Genomic DNA, 18,123 nt, shown 5'->3' on the forward strand with positions numbered 1-18,123 from the left:
CATAGGGCAAGCTTAAAAATAGAGACATGCACATAAAAATCGTCCAACAGTGGTAACAGAAATATCACAAGACCACCAAGGGTGTAACAGCTTCTTGGCTTCTCATCACCGTACTAGTTTGCAAATTTTAGTTGTTTTTTTTTAGTTTGGAAGTTTTTTTGTTTTTTTTTTAGAGTAGGCAGTCCACTCACCTTTTTAAGCTTGAAATATAATAGAGATAGGTTTTGTGGTTTGGCCCGGGAGTTGTGCTTGTTGTCCCTGTTGAAATGTGCATGTCAAACTGCCAGCTTCTTTCTGTTTTGTACTTTGGTAGTAACTGCCTTGTCTGCGGCTATTTTTCAGCACGGTTGTTTGGAATACTTTTTCCATAACATTTCTTTTTTTTTATTTTAATTTGTCATGGAGCTAGCAGATTTATACCAAGTCCCTGGATTCTTGAGAAGATAAATAAATTGATTGATTAGTTTTTTTGATGATTGTCATAATTTGATGTATTTCTTTGTTAAAAAAAATGTCAGATTTAACTGATATTGTTGTTGAGGGTCTTTGTTGAAAGGGGGATTGTTGTTATACTGCCATGGAGAAAGAAATGTAGGTGTTGCTTAGTGAAGTTGGCTAAGCTTGATAATGGAGCGCCTGTTTTGTGTGATGTGGCTTTTTGGTCACCAGTAACTCTTCACCGTAGTTAGTTGGTATCACAGAAAGGCTTGGTAGTTTTGAGATACCAGTAGTGGAGATGACATTTTTACTGCAAAGCTTAGAAGGAGACGTATTTGGGGGCGCCCCGGTGGCTCACAGAGTAGAGCACGTACCATAAGGCTCAGTCCTTCCAGCCCGCGGTCATTTGCTGCATGTCCTCCCCTCTCTCTCTCCCATATCTCCCTGTCTCTCTCTCACACTATCTCTGTCAATAAAGCGTAAAATGCCTAAAATAAATTAAAAAAAAAAAAAAGAAGGAGACATATTTGCTTTGTTGTTCGCCATTTCACCAAATGACTTTTGTGACCAACAAGCTGCTCTTTTTAGAGGTGCTGAACTAACCTCACCCATAGCGGTTGCCCAGTGTTGCCAACTTTGTTCCAAGGAAAATAGCTGTTGGATGCTTAAAATGTTGCTGGAAGTCGCCAGATGATGTCATATGCTAATTTGAACATCAGTATATTTGCTACAGTCCTCTGCTCTCAGCAGAGGGAGGGGCTAAGCTGTGTGCAGGAAACACTGTGATCATCAGACAAGAAAGTAGCGTAAATGTATGTACATCTGCATCAGGCTCAAACAATGTTGACTGAGCCGGAGGTGTGGCTACGCAAGATTAGGTCATACCTGACAGAGCAGTTGAACATTATATGTGTTAAGTGCCTCTTCTACAAGTGGATGCTGCATTCACAAAAGTTAAAGCTACCAGTAGAATTTAAAAGTTGATGACTTTGGCCCCTTCAGTCCCTTTGAGGTAATGTTTTACATCGCTGTTCCGAAGCCGATCGGTCATTTGTCCTACCCCCCTCTGCAGTCTGCAGAGAGAAGACAAATAGCCTATATATACATTGAAATATAATGTGAAATTGTCTTAATGCAAATTGATTAATGGAAGTGGAATAAACTTGTGTAAGAAGTTATTTTACCCACGGCACAAGGCATTCATCAGGAGCCAAATTCATGTCGATCAGTCAGTCAAATGCCGCTCTCTCACCTCATCCTGAGTGAGGTAAATATTCTTTACGTAGGGGCTTTAACTAATAGGGTAAATGTAGGTTTTTTGCTGTTGCAAAAGAACATATGCTGAGCCAAATGTTTGAAAGTTTTCTAAAACCTGCCCTTTTAGAAAGGTTGGTTGGCTTGTATGCAGATGATAAATATCATGTTTGAATCCAGTTCATGTAATTTCATTAATTTCCATGTAATTTTTCCTTTTTTAACTCTACTTCATCCCTGTAATTTAATATTGTTTGCCTACAAATTTTCCATCAAATTGAGGTTTCCTTTTGCTTGAAGTAAAAGTGTCACACCTTTGTTTTGCTTTAACCGTAACAACAAATTAAATAAAAACTAGTTTATATGTTTATTCACCCATATGTTCACACGTGGCAAGCTTGTAACATGTCTGCTGGTTTTCACTTGTTTAAATTCAGTTACTAGACTGTTGGAAAGTAGAGAGGGAGACAGGAGAGAAACTGTGGTGGGATTCAGTTGTTCTCCAGTGGAGGAACGCATGTGGTTCCAGAGGCGGGGGACTTAACCGCTAGACAATCTCTGGGCATGCTGTGTAGTTTTAGACCTTGACCTTTGTAACCAGAAGGGCCGGGACTGGATGGGTTTGGGTCAGATTAGGGTGAATTTCTCACTTAATTGCCTGGGTTTGGCTTGGCTTGGGCACAAACACACTGTTATTTTCAATTTATCATTAGCACATTATTATTAGTTTTTGGCTTCAGTCAGGTTTGGACTCACAAAAATCTCAACCCATTGGACTTGGTTCAGGTCCCAAGAGAAATTTTTCAGGCAGGTTCAGGCTCAAATTTCCAGGCCTGAGTCAAGCTCTGACAGTCTGGTTCCATATGATCCAGAGACACTTTGGTTTACAGCTGCTTCTCTTTCACTGCACTCAGGACAGGGTAGTACTTTTTCTGTCTGCAGGCCACAGTGGCTACTAGTCAATCCCGAAATTTGGCTGCTACTTGCACTATTGTACCAGCCAGCTAGACCTTTACAGTAGAAAATGACCTCCAAACAATGGTTGGTTACCTGCCAAAGGGGCTAGTAGAGTAGACAAACCAGCCACAGTGAAAATTGACCTGAATTTGACTGGTGGCTGGTGTTAATTTGTCCCCCTGACTGTGTGTCTGTGGTATGTTGATGATGTGTATGGCCTGTTTGTTGAGGCTGGATGCTATGTAATTGCTGTGGTATGCACTAATGCAGCCATGTTCAGCACCCCCACCCCGCCATCCCCAGCCCGAAGAAGTATGAACCCGTGTTTGCCGAGACATGCTGCAAACAGCCGCACAGTGCTGGCTACACACACACACACACACAGAATCTCTCTTCAGTCTCCTCTTTATCTTTTTTCCTCTCATTCCGATGGTTCTGACTGCTCTCATGTCTTAACTCCAATGGCTACAGGCGATTCCAGACATAAGTTATTGCATAGGCTGCCATTAATTTTACTTCCCCACCCCCTCCCCTTCCCTGGAAATCCTGTTTCTACAGACTGAAGCGTGAACTCCAGGACCTGATTGCCACTATTTCAAATTGCAAATTGCTCGGATGTTTAAACACTTTTCCTCTGATTTTCAATGGGAATGCCCTGTAACAGGATTTAACACTCATTTGTTTATTCCAAAGAGGAAATGTGGCTTATTAGAATATTTAAGGTAATATGCATGTATACACAATGCAGTGTATTAAACAAATGTGTCTTTGTCTTTTAGATGGATCCTGACTACAGAGTTACCAAGTTCCTGAGTCTACTGAGAGATGAGGGAGCGTAAGTATTCAACTCCTTTGATCAAGGCTAGGTCATCACTGACGCTCAGGACTTCATACACACACTGCAGCATCACACCTTACACATGTCTATCATTTTAATTTCAAACAAAACTCCATTTGCAGTGCAGTGCATTGCAGGTCTGTAACAGAAAAGGAAAAAAGTAGTCAGAAGACTTAAATTTAATGTGCATTCTGTTAACGATTAATATTCTTTCATCTTTCCCTACAGACTGGGTTCTGATAAGGTTATGTCAATCTAGACTCACAGTGGAGCCACATAGTCAAGCAGAGGCATCCTCTCACGGTAAGACTGCATCATGCTACATTGTCACATTTCTCTCCTCACCATTTCCTGTCATTATCCACCACCTCCTACAGTGCCCCGGGGGGCCAGTTGGTGGAAAAACATAAAAGTCAGTGTGGAAATCCGTACTCTCGGCTTTACAATCCACGCTACAGTTAAACAATCTGTGCTCTCAGTTTTGAAAACCATGAGTTTGGTTTAGTAGTCTGTGTCTTCAAAGTAATTGTTCTTGCACCAAGTGGACATTGATATACAAGCTGCGTCAAGCTACACACAGATAACTAGAATAATACTGGAAGTTAGTAAGGCTAGTTAGCCTTCAAAATAAAGGCATAGAATTTACCCCTTTTGAAAAAAGAAACATGCATTTGAACTAGGGCTGGGCAATATATCAATATTACATCGATATCGTGATATGAGACTAGATATCGTCTTAGCTTTTGGATATCGCAATATCGTGTTATGGCATAAGTGTTGTCTTTTCCTGGTTTTAAAGGCTGCATTACAGTAAAGTGATGTAATTTTCTGAACTTACCAGTCTGTTCTAGCTGTTCTATTATTTGCCTTTACCCACTTAGTCATTATATCCACATTACTGATGATTATTTATCAAAAATCTCATTGTGTAAATATTTTGTGAAAGCACCAATAGTCATCCCTACAATATTGTCGCAATATCGATATTGAGGTATTTGGTCAAAAATATCATATTTTATTTTGTCCATATTGCCCAGCCCTAATTTGAACCTATAACAGTGGCACAACTGTTCATAAAGGATGTAGAATGGGAGCTCCATTAAATCATGTCAAGTCAGCAAGAGAGAAAGCCACCACTAATAATACCCTGTGCCACCAGATATGTTCATAAATACTTAAACACCAAACTCATATCAGGCAACTCGGAGTACTAGGTAATAAAACTCCTATTGCCTTTAGGAATAATTGTGCCACTGCTTTTTGTTGAAATGGATTTCTCCAAGATAGTAGGCATGCATCTAAACTCTCTGATGTACGTGTTTTTTTGTTGTTGTTTTTTTGTGTTTAACCATCCTCAATTTATGTAGCCTTAAATTTTTATTCTTTATTTTATAATATTTAAATAATATTCTGGATGTCTCTGGCTGTCTATGGCCTCTGTGCTGCAGGAAAGGTATTTTAAGGGCACGGATTGCTAAACCGTGGGCACGGGTTACAAAACCAAGGGTATGAATTTCCACACTGACTTTTTATTTTCCACCCAGTGGCCCCCCGGCTCTGTAATCACATAAAACAATAAAGAAAAAACACAGTCGGGAGGACGGGCTGCCCAATCTGATGAAATAACCCAAACTTCAACAACTTCTCAACTTGCAGCGAGAGCTTTGTCGCTCATCGCGGCCCGAGAGACTTATGGTATAGTTAGCACACCGCGCGCCACAAAATAGGTCGGCTAGACAGGTGCTCTCTCGTGGCAGCGTGTCTCCTTTGCCTGCCTGTCTCTTCTCACTTTTATTTGTCTTCTTCACTCAGTTGCTGAGGAGCGGAAGCCATGAAAGCGGCTGGCAGGAGAAAGCGAGCGAGAGATAGTTTCCATCTCTCTTTACATCCCATCCATCCTCGAAGCTGTCGGTGTGCCTCCCTCTGTACCGCAGGCTTCTGCAGCAGTGCCCAACCAAACAACCTCCTCCTCCTCTTCAGCACTATGTGGACAAGTGTAAAATAAGAGAAATAAGCACTGATTATGGTCTCTGTGTATATTGTAATTTCTGGATCCAGGTGTTGTAATCTACGTATATGTGCTGCTGCAAGCACTCCATAGGTTTTTATGTATAAAAGCAGAGTCAAGGCAAAAGATGCATTTCCAGGTGGAGATGAAACATGACAGGTAGACGCACACGCAGGAACATTTATTATAATGCTGTTTGTATGTTTATATGTTTGCGTGCACGGATTCTAAATATGATCATTCCATGACTTAAAGATCTACTCACTTTGGTCTTACTATGTTTGTGTGCTTGCCCGTGTTTGACCTTTTATTTTACGGATAAATTAAGTGTATTACTAATAAGAAAAAATGTAGTATCTTGAATAAGTGATCAAATGAATGACCACCAATATTTTTAGAAGGGAAGCCACCTCACACACCTGCTGTTGAAATTGATTCTGTACGAAGTTGCATTGTTTTCTATGAAGAATATGTGCAGCTTATGTTGTGCCTTTGCATGCTGGTGAAAGGGCGTCCTGTGTATTTGCAGAAAGGAGGAGCAGAGGTGTTCATTAGACACTACAGCCACTCATATCATCCCAAGTCCTCCTCTGGACTCGCTTGTGAAGATCTCTCCAGAAAGATAAAATTTTTTTTAAAAAGCGCTGATCTGATTCCAGACCAGTTTCCATCTGAATTACCACATAGGATAACATAGGGATTTCCAGAAAGTTTAAACAATCACAGGGAAGTATTTGAAAGTCACTTTAGTCTACTTTTCTGTGATGGAAAACTTATCTGACACTGAATTGTCCTGTTGTGGTAAACCCCACCCATCTGGTACTCCAAGCAGGTTAAAACAAACACTAAGAATTATTTTGACCCAGGTTTATCCGGTACCAGTTTGTCTTAAGTCGTACTGAAATTCATGTTATGACACCCAATCAACTCTAGATCAATGTGTGTTTTTAGAAGCTTTATGCACACCCTGACAGAAGAGGTCAAAATAATGTAGGTGACATGGCGAAAAAGTCCCTGATTCCTTGCCAATCCTACCCATAGCAAATAGGAGCTTATGGAATTTAGTATGGGTTTACCTTTCAATATAAGCATATCCCTGTTACTTTGCGGTTACTGGTGAATCCTCCCTCTGTATTTCTGTGTTGAGCAATCATTGTGCAGCTCAACAGGAAAACATTGTATGCCAACCCTTTACCAAGCAGCTACTGTACCAGCTTGCTATCTGTGTCTGTGTTATGATCCCTTCTTGGATGCCATCTGTTGATCCAGTCCTGCAAGGTTGTGAACTCAATACCCAAAGCACAAGGGATGTTGACGTTCTCTTTATATCCGCAGCACCTCTCTACCAGCATGCCAGCATGCTTTAACACTGCCGATTCTGTCGCCAACAGTACAGTAGGTGGTCTCTGTTTCACATAAATGAACCGACACTGGTGTCAATGTACAGAGTGGATATGTATCTCAAAGTGAGGGTCAACTCAAATTTAGTTCAATCAATTTAGAACATTAGAAAATTCAAAATTGACAGATTTCAGCATTTAAATAATGAAACTTCAGAAATTGTGTTTTCACTGAGTGACATCTGACTATGATATATGTATCTACCAGCTTTATGTTGTATACTGTACATTATTTGCAGTGACCATTGCACTTTTTTTGGTCACAGATCTACTATTTGTAATGATGAAAAGTCATGGTTGCTGTTAACTTTTTTCGTTAAACAAATTGCACATATATTGTTGCAATAAAAGTGGACAAGTGAAAAGTATGTATCCCGTTTGTTTTCTGATGAGTGTGAGACTTCAGTCTTGAGCTGCATGCATGGACTTTGAAGGCAAAGCTGTACATTCACCTGATCTTGAAGGTGTCACACATGGCAATTACATAATTGGTTTCATTACCTCAAGTTCATTGTTTAATATTTTAAAAGTGTAGATGTTTACATCCTCTAAAATGTAACTATTTTGCAAGCAATTGTCTTAGGATAGTCAAAGCTTCAGTAAAGAGCCTTGGTTTCATGCCAGCAATTGTTTTGCTTGAGTAGGTGTCACTTTTCAAAATGGTAAATATCTCGTTTTGGAATGAAAGTTCATATTGATGGACTGTGTGTGTATGTAACTTAACTATGGATGTGATTAATGTATCTAGGGACGATGGAGACATTTTAATAAGGTTGTATTGAATCATACTATTTATTATGCAAGGAGCACTTTCTATCACAGTTTGGAACACCATAATTTCAGAATTTTAGAAGTGAGCTCATTAGTGCTATGTGCAATGTCTATATTATACATGGGCTGGTAAAGAGTAGTTCTTAGAGAATTGGGTAACTGATGTCCCAGCAACCGCGATGACTTTCTAATTACCTCTGTCTAAGAAGCAAAAGCATGAGACAGTCATTTTGTTCTTCAAATATATAATCTTAGTTCAGTCATACAGATATATACATTGTATAATAAATAATATTTATAAAAACATAACATTTCAGATTATAAAATAAAAAGGGAATTATTCACTTTAAAACATTTGTACAAAACTTTGGATATAGCGGGGGTGGGGGGAGCGGGGGTTGGGGGTGGGGGGGCAGGGAGGCGGGAACAGGAACTGAACACAAAGGTAGGCCCAGGTAGGGAGGGCATTTTAGAAGGTGACGCAGATGCTAAGCTATGTCACAAAGAGAGGAGAGCCTACACACTACTGGGTAACTTGTATTTTTGTTGTTGAATATAATTAATAGGAAGCAGGTGGGACTGTCAGAACATGTTGTGTGGAAACCTCTCCGAGTTTGTTCCGCCATTGTGAAGAGCCAACCAGCTTGCCATCCATCCATCCATCCATCCATCCATCCATCCATCCATTTTTCCATCCTCCCTCCTCTCTCTCTGTCTCTCAACCACACACTTCTGTTTGTCACTGGCAGCCGTCATAAGCACACACAAATCACATCTTGCGCACATAAATCATGGCCCGGGCCCAATGAAGTTTCCCAACCTTCTTTCACTTCATGTTCTCAGACGTTCTAAGAATCAGGATTCAGGGACTGGTTCCAGGTTTTTAAGAAGTTGATGTGATTTATCATGAACCGGGGGTGCTTTCTGTCCATCCAAAAAAGCACATATCCGACTGTTTTTCTTAGACATATTAGAGCTATTTGCCTTTGTTAACAATGCTGGTGAGAGTCAGTTGGGCTCACATCCATGTCGTTGAGAAATCATTTTGAGTAAATTATATAGTAGCTATATTTTGCCTCCAGGATCTCAAAAACCAAAACAGTGAGGCACGTGTTTTGGGGGATGTATTGACAGGACTACAAGTTCATAAATCAGGCTTCTTAAAAACCTCAGCCGTCCTTTTTGAAGGAAATAGGGAGGGAGATAGGGAAGGAAAGAAGGATGTGAGAGCCTATTGAAACCCACTCCGCCCTCTGGTCCCTCTGGTCTCCACATGTCATCACATGTCCCGCTTCCTCTTCTTTTTTTATATAGTGATAAAAGAAAGGTTTGCCTTAGACAAAGGTCTCACAGCGCTAAGATGAAGCTGATGAATGCATTGTTAGATAAATACGTCTCCCAATAATCACTGTGTTTTTAAGACCAGAATTAATATTAAGCATGCTGAAGTTTGACTTAAGTGTGATGCATACATTCAGAAATGATACATCCATAAATCTTCTATTCACTCATATAATTTGAACCTTGGTGCTTGTTCTGAATATATTCTTCTCTGGGGGTTTTCATCAAAAGACTCCCTGATTGAATAATGTAAAACTGTGTAATGCATCACACTCGTGGAAATCATGAGCAATTCAATTTACAGGTTGATCACGTCTGAATGCAGCAAACAGGAACAAAGTCCTCATTCATAAGACCTGCTAGGTTGCAACGAAGAAGAATTTGCTCTCATAAACAATGCACAAATTTTTACCACCTGGAGCTCTGTATAACTGAGTAGTGCATACATACATGTGTAGGGTAGTTAGTTTTGTGCTTGTTCGCACACATGCCCCCTCCTGCATACCTCAAGTCCCAGCCCAATGGTAATATTTCAGAAATGCGGGGCTATAAAATCAGGCTCTAGCATATATCTTCCAGGCAGTTGACTGGTGCAGTTTATTCAGTACAGTCATTGAGCAGGGGAATGGTAGAACCAGGGATTTCATCAGCTCAGTAGTTTACGAAGACAGGACTGTGGCACTTCTAATGCCTGCCTGCTCTTTTGAGTTCAGTTCAGTAGTTACAAGTGATCGCTTCCTGGGGCTGCCGACATGTGTTCAGTATCGCTTTCGACTACATGACGTTCGGTAGAGGTTGGTTTAGTTTTCAAAAAGGTCAACCGGCCAGACCGACCGGAGATGTGAGGTGTTAGTTAAAAGATGCTTTTCATTCAAAAGCAGTGAAAGTCTGAAAGTCATCTATTTTACTGCATTAATCTCACAGGTAAAAAGTGTTAGGTGCCACAGCCGTTGTGTTGGCATGGAGGGGGAAATAAATAAAGAGGGGGGTCATGGCCCAATGCTGCAGGGGGAGAGGAACAGGGGAAAATGGCACAAGACAAGTCTAGCTTCTTCCCATGAGAATGGACCGCACTTTGTCAGGTCAACACAGGACACTTTCTAGTCAAACTTAAATGGGTGCAGGGTTTGGAAGACAGATTGTAGGGCTGGGTTTTCCCAACAAGGGTGTGGAAGTACAGATTCCATTACTGATGTGCCATTACCCATTGGGGCCTAATTGTGTGTGTCTGTCTGTGTGTGTCTATGTAATGCAGAGTGTGTGTGTATCTGTGAAGGGGAGAAGTAGGGTAGCCATGGGGAGGTGGGGGGTGGGGGGGCAGCACTTGTAGTCCAGCAGTCTGTCTGTCTGTCCATCTGTCTGAAAGCACAGGCCCCTCACTTGCATGTGTGAACGTCGTAGACGCGCACGCACTCCTGACAGCTGACGTAGCAGCACCAGTGGAAGATGCAATGGCACTTCTCCTTGCGCTTCTCAGTCCGGGTGTTGTGGCCGCGGCCGCAGCACAGCAGGTCGCAGCCCTCGATGCCGTGCGACGACACGTTGCAGACGCGGTCGCGCGTCCCGAAGGAGCCCGTCTCCGGGTTGGGCTCACAGAAGTTGGGCGAGCCCTCATAGTAGACCAGGTCGCGCTCGGTGGGGTGCTTGAAGAAGGCGTACTTGGCGCGCAGCGTCTCCACCCAGCCGCGCGACTCGCGGTGCTTCTCCACCACCATCTCTGAGGCGCTGTCGTACTTGTCCTTCAGGTAGTCGCCCAGCATGCGGAAGTCGGGCTGCGCCCACCAGCAGGTCTTCACCTCGCAGCTCCCGGACAGGCCGTGACATTTACAGCGCAGGTGCATGTGGTCCAGGATGGTCTGAAACACAGAATCGATATAGATGTTTATGTGTTCATTGTGTAGCACAGTTTGGAACCAATACCAGTTATTAACTATGCCTTTTTTCAATACCTTTCCGTGTTGAATGAAAGCATTCAGCATTTCATTATGCAATAAAGTAAATGCTTTTCTATTAACCATTTGCACATGGAATCTGCTTTCCTATTCAAAATCAGACCATACTCAATTGACTTCCTCAATAAAAATGTCCATAAGCTAGAAGATAGCTATAAATCTACATGGTATGCATCCAACTCTTTGAAGATTTTAATACCTCTTAATATTATCTGATCTCTTAAAGTATGCTTAACTGAAAAAGTGCTGGTCTGAGAGCAGTTATGATGTGATCTTCTAGATCTAGACTTCTTTTCAGTTTCATGCATCCAGGCTCAGCTACATGTCCTGAAAAAAAGCGGTCTGGGCTGGCACTGTAAACCAGCCATTTACTGTAGTTGTGTTGCTTTGATTTGGTTACCGGTTGGTTCAGTGCTACAGGGCAGTCAAGTCAATCACCACTGAGCAAGATCTGTTAGAATTTTATGGTCAGCAATTTACAGGAAATTCAGTAATGCGGACTAACAAAACCACTAAAACTCGTACAGTAGGCCAAGAAAAACAACATGCCACTGGCTGCAATTTATAAGTGTCATGCAGCTGTGAAGTACAGAGGCGCTGTGCTGCTGCTAATTCCTTCTGAAGTCACTGGCTCACATCATGAGTGTGCCGCCAGCGGCTATATTTTACCTTTGTGTTTTGATTTTGTTCTGCTTTAATTCGCCGGCTATATTTAGCTGCAGAATTCCCCCAGCTGGGGCGGAAGGCAGGTGGTTGTGGCACCTTTGGGTGAGGGGGGGTGATTGGAGGGAGGGGGAGTGATCTTAGGGAGGGGGGGTAGGGGGTGGGATGACATCACGTCCTGAGCTCATCATGCCAATGGCAAGTCACATCTCCCAGAAGCCCTGGGGGCAAAATAATGGAGTGTGAGAGGACCAGGTGGGGCAGCTGAGATCAGGCTGGGGAGAGAGAAGAGGAGAGGAGAGGAGAGGAGAGGAGAGAGGGGTCCTGACTGTACTGCTGCTCAGTTAGTTGTGCAGCTCCTGTGGTCTCTCTTGCTGCTTCTGTCTGCTCAGATCAAAGGACTGTCTTGTTGCCGTGTGGTCCCTCCATTTGCCCCTCAGCGAGCTGCCGGGGAGCCTGTTTTCTCCCACCGGTGACAGCAGCCAGTGATGGTTTAAGTCTGCACTGATTCCCTTCTTTTCCCCCTCAACTCACTCGGGTTATTTGTCTGTCAGGGAATTTTTCATTGGGATGCAAGGCATGAAAGGCGAGGTGTGGGGGCAAAACGGGAGGGCGGGTGTTGCTTAGATCAGTAATTACCCAGTCATTCAAAGTCAAGTGCTACTTTTCAGGTGGAAACTCACAGAAATGTGTGCACAAGTCAAATACCGAAATCCCTGTCTGTCATACGTACAAATAATAATCCCAAACAGTAATGTTTACTGGATAAATCCACTCCTTTTGCAAGACAGTCAGGTCATTGTTCATTGTATTATCTCCTGTGCTGGGGCTACATTAATTGGGTTAACATTAATTTGTTGTGTAGTATGCTGAGGTTGGCTAAATAATGTGATGTATTACAGTGCTGTGAACTACCTGCATCCTAAAAAATGTGCAAAGCAATGGAACTTGTATCCACCTTGCATAGTCACTCATGCAGGTATTCAGTGCAACTTTTAGCCATTAAGCCCTATATAGGAAGCACAGAGGGCCTTGTGATAATGAATAAGTAAGTCATAAGTCATCCCTGCTCGGCTTTCTCATATGTGACCGGTCTTTACCGTGCGTCCTGCCTCATTGTTGTGCCGGTTCATTGCTGAGCGAGCGTCCGGACGGTTCTCTCTGGCATCAGCAAACTCCCTGGACACCAGCACCCCAAACTCAGCGTCCTCACTGCAGCCGCCCCACTTCCAGCCCTCCCCAGGAGGACCCTTGTGGTGGGAGTCACAGCCGCACATGGTGGATGTGCCCTCAGCGCAGGACCGCGTCACTGCAAATGCTACCCCTGCCGAAGCTATAGCATGGACAAATGCTGACTCTCTGGTTGCTGAGAAAGACAGAGAGAGAAGGAGAGACAGACAGAGAGAAAGAGAGGGAGAGAGACAGAGAGAGAGAGAATGTGTCAATCTTTAGTTCAACTTGGACAACAGCAATCTTCACTGCTGCCAACATCCAGACGGGGGTATTGAAAGGGATACCCTCGGGCAAAAACCTTTTAACGCATCATTTAATCTTTAAGAAGGCACATACCTAAACATTATGTATTTACCACGGTAAAAAAAACAGACTTAGGAAATGTACCATTAGATTCCATTTAAATTTGATCAACGCAAACATTAGAAAAAAAAAACAAAAAAAAAAACACCTCCGCCTCACTTATTTCACAATATGTAAGCACCTTTCACAGCATTTCCCATATGATCATCATCTATGAGGAGGCACAATACTACAGGACACATGAAGGAGCCTAAAAGCAGAGTCCCTGCAGTGACATCAGCCCATTGTGGTCGTGTCAGGAGGGCCTAATGCTCAGTGGGATCTCAGTGACCTCCTGTCATCCCTGAGGTGTGCTGCTTTGCATCTGGATAGTGTTTCAGGAATGTTACCCCCCCCCCACTCCCTGTTCACAGCCCAAGGCCTTCTGGTGAAACCTAGCAGTACGTCGGCCGGTTTCTTTTTTGCACTGAGGGATGGAGTTACGCCTCCTTTGAAGGCAACAGCTTATTATGTAACCAGACACCATTGTTTCACAATCGCAGCACACTTACCATGGCTCACCCATTTCACTCCACCACCTCTGTTATACACATACAAAAAACATGCATGCACACACACACACACACACACACGCACACACAGAGGGTATGGGGAGGGGTCCCATGTGCAATGGCTCAACAGTTCAAGAGCATCTAGAGTGGCTCATCTGAGGTCTCCAAATTTCTATACAACCAGAGAGAAACTTTTTTTCACTGCAGGTCACAATGGCGAGTAAAGCCAAAAATTCACCAGCCAACAAGACTTTTAGAATACAATCGGACCGCCAAACGTTAGTTATCTGCGCTGTCTGGTAGAGTAGACCATCTTACTAGCCACAACCAAAATTTACCAATTTTTATCTGGTGTTATTTTCCACCCTGAATGTGACAAGTAAAGTTCCAAAAATTTAAAAATTAAGAACATTTTTTAAATGAAATTAACTTTGCCACTGTAGGGGTAATATTATGCGTGGGTCAATATGTGTGTCCTTGTTTTTTTTAAACATCAAAAAGGTTGAAATTTTAATTTTGAATGAAAATGAGATGTATAACCTGATGTCTGTATTTCTGAGTCTTTAATTCATTGTTATGCACACTAATGATTCATTGGATGATAGGTCAGACGACTGATCTGATAAGCTCCTTTGAAATGGAAATGTAATACAGTTACTGGAGTATTGCTATAGGTATATTACAACTGTGTTCACTAACACTGGTTTAAAAATCACGATACAAAGACATCCATATATTAACCATATGATGTTTTTTATCATAGGGATACAGCCCATTATATCTAAACTAACTAGACTCTCATGTGTCTATCAATGTATTTCCACTGTTAATCCCTAGTAAAAGGATACAATTTTGGTCTAAAATCCCCAGTGAATGCTTGTTTGATTGGATGACACACACACCTCAGGTTGGGCATCCCTGCTCACCCTGGCAAGCCTCTCTGGGCCCTCCACAACAGGGGCCTGTGAGCCCTGGGCCCCTGGAGCTCTGGCTGTTAGCCAAGGCTAGCGCTGCTCCTGCTACCTGCTGGGCCCATCAATCCGCCTTTGTTTCCCTTGTGTCACACTGTATTACCCGCACAAAGGACCCAGCGACTCGCGCCCCCGCAGCCCCGCTCTGCCCGGAGCTGGCATTCCCTAAACTCCCCAACTCCCCCCCCTCTAGCCACCCCTCCGCCAACACCCTGAGCTGAAATCCCATCCTCCACCACCACCACAGGACCTCAACCCCCCACTTTCTCCAGGCATCCACCGCCGCCACCGACAGCACCGCCATGGCCAACATACGGCTTAAGGTGGCTGGGACTGGTGGATGGCGGCCCTCCCTTCCCTCGTCAAACGCTTCCATTTATCACTCCCCACGTCAGACGCTCTCCCTTCCTTCCTTCCTTCTTTCTTTCCTCCCTTCCTTCGTTCCTTCCCTATCCCAACGCGCACACCCGGGCTAGGTTGGGAGAGATCCCCTTTCAGCCTGTTTTCATGACAGAGTCAAAAGGGCGTGTGAATGGGGCGTCCGTGGGAGCTGGACTGTGTGAGGCGCGCACTGGTCTTCATGCACAGTAGGGGTTGAGCGGAGCCCCCCGGCCCTTTTCTATTGCCTGTAATCTCATTTGGCCTCCCCTCTCCCTTTTATTTGACTGAGGAGCCAGGGAGGCTCACGCTGCCCATTTCTGCCCAGATTCCTTCCCCTCTGACACACAGGCTAATTCATTTCCAATCAGCAGCCTCACTTGTAACACACAAACTCCCATCTTTATAATCAGGGATTGCAGGGCCTTGAGCGGGACACCTCTGGCTACTGTTTCCTTTGTGCATTTTGTGCTTGACTATCAGGTTTATTGGGATTGTTTAAAAGACAGCTAACGTGGAGACATCTGAGCGTTAGTAATCCGCGTGTGAAGCATCTGATAGATGTCTCCAGTATATCAGCTGTACTTGTCAGGATTTGTTGATAGATTTACTGTGCTGACCCTCTTTCATGTACATGAGCGTAAACACGGTTGGGAAAACCGAAAGGAAGACGCTGACGCCGAAGACAAATGTGACGTTGAAGGTAAAGATAGATGGAAGTGGAATAATGTGTCAGTGCTTGTACCGGCACTCATTTCTCACTGCAGCCAGGAAAGGTGTATATTATTGTAATTGCCCTAGTAGTCGTTTGTCAGCAAAAGCCCAGAGAACAGGCAGTGCTAAGGCCTATAGATGATTTATACCATACCTTATGTCATACAGTCAGCCTCAGATATATAGGTACATCATTACAAAACACAGCAATAAAGATTCATGCCATGCAAAGCAGTCTTCTTTTTTACTTTCTTACTAACAACCTACCTTTATCCAGCACAGGGCCGAAGATGGCTAGGTTGTCCTTGATGGTGGTACAGTTCCATCGGCGGCCCCGAAACTGGTGCTGGCATTCTTGGATGCCCAGTTTGACGCCTTCGGCCACGCTGGGCATGATCTCGATGTAGTTGCGACAGAAGCGCAGCTGCTTGGGCACCAGGCCGGGGATGGAGCCGCACAGGATGGGTTGGGAGCCCAGAGACGAGTACTGCTGCCCCAGGGCCAGGGACCTGTGACGCACGGGGAGGGCGACAGCGGAGGAGCGTGGTTTAGATAGGTCAGATGGACACAGGATGTTGGGGCGGGACATAATGCAGTGAGGGCTCATTCAAAAGTCTAAACAAATGGAATATGAGTCAGGGAGAGAAAGGCAATTTTATTTGATGGGAGGGGCAGGATTGTTAAAAAATCTGATGGTTTTATTGGTTAGAAATGTATATTTACGCCTACCAGTGCAGCATGAGGTCACTGTTTAAAGGTACTGTCTTTTCCAGTAAGTAAAAGTAATGGGAGTTCATTTCAAAGGGACTTGCAACATGGCAAAGTAGGAATGGGGGCAGCGCCGTCATTTATCAACACACTAAAACACCACCGCCTAACACTATGAATAAAAAAAATAAAGGTAAAGGTACAGTAAAGGTTAGATTGAACAAAACCGTCTCCCTCTCCCTCCCTCTTACTGTGCTTTGAGAAGTGTATAGGATTGGGGATTGAGAGTCTGTGCCCTCCCTGAACTCGGCCCCACAATGGCGATGGTGGTGACATGCCAGGGAGGCCCCTCTGAAAGGCAACCTGCTCTAGGAGAGGAGGCCGCCGCTTTATTCATTAATCTCAGGTTTTACCACTTAGATTTAGACATTTTCTCTTCGCATTAGCTTTCATGTTGCTGGTTACTCATTCAGTCATTTCTTGTTACTGGTGAGATCTGTGAGCGTTCCTCCGTGCCAGTACGGTGACTCACTTGAGTGTTTTATTGACTTATCTGCTTAATGCAGTTTATACAGTGCTCCTGTTTATTTGCTTTCTTTTTTCCATGAGGAAGGGAAGCTAATAGGCCCACTTCAGGGCAAGGATACAACCTATTAGTATTGACTTTTCAAAGTGTTCCTTCTTGTAAGCACACACAGAGCCTGCTGATCTAAAAGATAGCACACAAGAACCTGTCTGCTTACCCTCTGGGAAAAGCCCCGACATACAATTTAGAACATATGAAAACACGTGCCCCTGCAGTTCTATCATTAATTTGCGGTTTTCCTCTGGATCTGATCTATGTGTTTTAAGAATGATGGTGTGTGCAGCTGGGGTTGCTGGTAATGGACAAGAATGGCATACCTGAAGCTATGTGCCTCACCAGAGGGCTGGTGTAGATGTGCCTAAACAGGGATTAATCACCACAACGAGACAGCCAAGATCAGCCTGTGATGCCAGAAACCATTATAATTTCATTGAGGTAATTAATTTTAATTGCCTTCTATTTCTCATGAAATAAAGGAGAGAGAAAAAAGATGTTTGCCATGCCCGTGTTTTAACATGCTTTTTGTGATGACAGGCTCAAACAAAACTGTGCAGTGTCTTCCAGAAGCTGATACACTTACACTAGGTCAAATTATTGTTTATTTATTCCTGACCATATGTCAGTTGTAAAAACAAACAAACATGTTTTTGTACAGGCCTGCATTCTTGAGTGATGAGTGCTCTCTGATAGATTTATGTGTTTAATTGCTTACAAGGTATTCATGATTCCACAGATTTGGGTGTATGAGCCAAAGCTATTCTATATTTGTGTGTGTGAGTGTGTGTGTGTGAGGGAGGGAGGGGAGGGGCTGTCAATCTTTAGTTCTAAGGCAGGGGCTTTGCCAGCGTTGAACAGACTCTCCGACACTCGACGGAGTCTGGGCGGACAACGTGGCGCTGGAGGCCATGAGAGGATCACGGGGGAACAATCGACGCTGATCAGATCAGAGCGCCACTCAGGATGACCTCAGGACCCCCGCAGGGCGCAACCCTATCACAGCAGCCACTGACTCTGACAGATGAGTGCGGCGCTGTGCCCCACCCCAACACAAAAGTCA

The 18,123-nt window shown here is 43.7% G+C and overlaps 2 protein-coding genes across 2 annotated transcripts in view; one reads left to right on the plus strand and one right to left on the minus strand.

Moving 5' to 3' along the window:
- LOC139663921 (vesicle-fusing ATPase-like) overlaps positions 1-7,367 on the plus strand; it is a 32,342-nt gene extending 24,975 nt beyond the window's left edge. Inside the window, exons 20-22 of the mRNA XM_071542708.1 lie at positions 3,429-3,484; positions 3,716-3,790; positions 5,300-7,367. Coding sequence (XP_071398809.1) covers positions 3,429-3,484; positions 3,716-3,746 — 87 coding nt within the window. The 3' untranslated portion in view covers positions 3,747-3,790; positions 5,300-7,367. The remainder of the gene's footprint in view (positions 1-3,428; positions 3,485-3,715; positions 3,791-5,299) is intronic.
- A 3,016-nt stretch (positions 7,368-10,383) lies between these two features.
- Positions 10,384-16,274, minus strand: LOC139663919 (proto-oncogene Wnt-3). The gene is made up of 3 exons (XM_071542706.1): positions 16,040-16,274; positions 12,723-12,988; positions 10,384-10,863 (listed from the first exon to the last, which is right to left on the minus strand). Exons 1-3 carry the CDS (start codon positions 16,164-16,166, stop codon positions 10,384-10,386), a joined length of 873 nt encoding a protein of 290 aa, XP_071398807.1. The 5' UTR covers positions 16,167-16,274.
- Positions 16,275-18,123: the final 1,849 nt, after the last annotated feature.

This window comes from Centroberyx affinis, unplaced genomic scaffold (assembly GCF_046629955.1).
Source record: "Centroberyx affinis isolate AG114_WGS23_722 - 3 ecotype Tasmania unplaced genomic scaffold, CSIRO-AGI_Caff_v1 ptg004164l_1, whole genome shotgun sequence".
NCBI lineage: Eukaryota > Metazoa > Chordata > Actinopteri > Beryciformes > Berycidae > Centroberyx > Centroberyx affinis.

What these genes read in the sequence shown, in the direction of transcription:
- LOC139663919 (XM_071542706.1), bottom strand. Translation starts at nt 16,166, where the DNA reads ATGCCCAGCGTGGCCGAAGGCGTCAAACTGGGCATCCAAGAATGCCAG. An exon ending in CGGCCCTGTGCTGGATAAAG is followed by an intron (nt 12,989 to 16,039) that starts GTAGGTTGTTAG and finishes TGTCTTTCTCAG; the next exon opens with CAACCAGAGAGTCAGCATTT. An exon ending in ACAATGAGGCAGGACGCACG is followed by an intron (nt 10,864 to 12,722) that starts GTAAAGACCGGT and finishes TCTGTGTTTCAG; the next exon opens with ACCATCCTGGACCACATGCA.